General features: G+C 39.7%; 1 protein-coding gene across 5 annotated transcripts in view; it reads right to left on the reverse strand.

Moving 5' to 3' along the window:
* The window catches only part of LOC106881110 (uncharacterized), a 90,337-nt gene extending 88,014 nt beyond the window's left edge, over nucleotides 1–2,323 (reverse strand). For 4 of the 5 annotated variants that reach the window (XM_014931352.2, XM_014931350.2, XM_014931349.2 and 1 more), the window contains exon 1: nucleotides 2,228–2,323. In XM_014931352.2, the coding sequence (XP_014786838.1) occupies nucleotides 2,228–2,299 (72 nt within the window). In that variant the 5' untranslated portion in view covers nucleotides 2,300–2,323. Of the gene's footprint in view, nucleotides 1–441; nucleotides 1,330–2,227 lie in introns of those variants that run through there. The other variant, XM_052967889.1, reaches the window with a different exon arrangement.
* Nucleotides 2,324–2,506: the final 183 nt, after the last annotated feature.

Below are 2,506 nucleotides of genomic sequence, written 5' to 3' on the forward strand. Positions count from 1 at the left end.
ATATATATATATATATATATATATATATATATATATATATATGAGATGGAGAGAGAAAGAAGGGGAGAGAGGTAGAGAGGTGAGGAGTATACGTTGGTGTGTGCGTGTGTGTATATATATATATGTAGATGTGTGTATGTGTAGATAGAGTAGATAGATATATAGATACATATACATACATACATACATGCATACACACGCACGCGCGCAGGCAGACTGTTAGGCATAGACGAACACATACATACAGAAAATGATTGAAGAAGAAAAGAGATACGAAAGCGAGAAAATTACTAAAAAAAAAAAGAGAGAGAAAAGGATGAGAAAAAGCAATTAATAAAGAAAGGACATGATATTGAAAGGAATAGAAAAGATGGCAAGTAGTCCATGATTGGGAAGTCTATAAGATGTTTGTAAAGTGGAGTTGTGAAGATCGATACTTACATAGCGATGGCAGCAAGCAAGAACAGCACATGGCAGGTTGGTTGGTCAACATTCACATGAAAACAGTCTCCACCTCATTGTTTTCTATACATGTCCGTCCGTCTGTCTGGCGGCAGGAAAACTGTCGTCTGCTTACTGGACTATGAGTGAGGGGATTGGATGAGTGAATGAGTGAGGAAGTGAAGGAGGGGGAGGGAGAGGTGTAGAATGTGAGGGAGTAAGGAAAGCAAAGTTGTCGTCTGCTTACAGGGAAAAGAGAGAGAGAGAAAGAAAGAAAGAGGTTGAGTGAAGAAGAGGAAGTGAGTGAGAGAAAGAGGAAGAGAGAGAAACAGATTGATAGAGTGAGGAAAGCAAACCGTCGTCTGCTTACTGGAAAATAAGAGAGAGTGAGTAAAGAAAATGAAGCGTGTGAGAGACAGAGGGGAAAAGACAGAGAGACAAACAGATTAAGAGAGTAAGCAAATAAACTGTCGTCTGCTTACGAGAAAGGGAAACTTGACTGAGTGAAGAAGTGAAAAGAAGAAAGAGAAAAAAGAATAAAAGAGAGAGAGTGTGTGTGTGTGTGTGAGGAAGAAAGAGAAAGGAAGGAAGAATGCGTTTGCGGCGATAGAAAAATATCGTCTGCTCTATAGAAAGGAACTACTTTATAGAGTAAGAAGAGTGTGAATAGAGGATAAAGGATGAGAGAAAACGAGGAAGAGGAGAGACTAATATATGTGAATGAGTGAGTGAGTGAGTGAGTGAGTGAGTGAGTGAGTGAGTGAGTGGGTGAGTGAGTGAGTAAGTGATAAATAGAGCACGTGGAAGAAATAGCAGGAAAAATAGATAGATAGATAGATAGATAGATAGATAGATAGACAGACAGACAGACAGACAGACAGGCAGGCAGGCAGACAGACAGCTGCAGAGAGACAAGCAAAGAGGAAGGAGAAAAGCGTGATGAGAAAGTAGAAAGGAAGAGAAACAGAGAAAAAGAGACGAAAGGAAGTATGAAAAAAAAAACGGAGAGAGAGAGAGAGAGAAAAGAGATTCATACAAAGAGGTAGTCAGAGGAAGACTGCAAATGCTGCGAGAAAGACTGCAGCGTGCGAATTAAAAATAAAGCACCCCTCTTGTTTTTTTTCATATATACCTTGCCATCAGCTAGGTAAGGGAGTCAGGTAGAAGAGAGTAAAGAAGAGACGACTGAGGTAAAGAATGATAAAGATGATGGCCGATAGGTCATCTTCGAGCTGATGGGGCTGAAATGTCGCGTGACTTGCTTTCACCTTCGCTGTCGAGGCACTACAGTCCCCCTATATGTTAGTGAACCCCAGCAACTATTTATTATTGTGTTCATACTTCAGCCTCATTCATTCATTCACTCAACAACTCACTCTTAATCGATTTCTCTTTCACAAACTAAGAGAGAAATGTGAGGTAAATATAGGGAGTGAAGGAGGCATGTAAGGTAAAGAGAAGGAGAGTGACAGAGACAGAGACAGAGACAGAGAAAGACAGAGGAGAAGAGAGAAAAGAGAGACGATAAGACTAAGACATTAGAGGTAAAGAATGAAACATTGAGATATAAGTACATTCAAATATATTTATATACATGCGTTTCCACACACGGTCACACACACGCATACATTTTGTAGAATGATGATAATGTGAGAGAGAGAGAGAGAGAGAGAGAGAGAGTAGGGAAAGGTATAAATTGAAAAGAGAAAATATGGTACAGAAGTGTGTGTGTGTGTACGCACGCATGTGTGTGCAAATAGTCAAACGAACATGCAGGTTCATTTACCTGTGCTCGTCCCGGTTTCTGAGGCAAATAAGCGACTGCGAATACACGAATTCCACCTGAGCAGGACGCCATTCCATTTCGGTTTTAACCCTCCAGTTGGAACTCATTTTCAGCTGAGCATACACACACACACACACACACACACACATGTACATGTATATATATATATATATATATAAGAATTTAAGGAAATACACATAATTATATATATATATATATATATATATGTGTGTGTGTGTGTGTGTGTGTCTCTGTGTGTGTGTGTGTGTGTGTGTGTGT

This window comes from Octopus bimaculoides, chromosome 5 (genome assembly GCF_001194135.2).
Source record: "Octopus bimaculoides isolate UCB-OBI-ISO-001 chromosome 5, ASM119413v2, whole genome shotgun sequence".
NCBI lineage: Eukaryota > Metazoa > Mollusca > Cephalopoda > Octopoda > Octopodidae > Octopus > Octopus bimaculoides.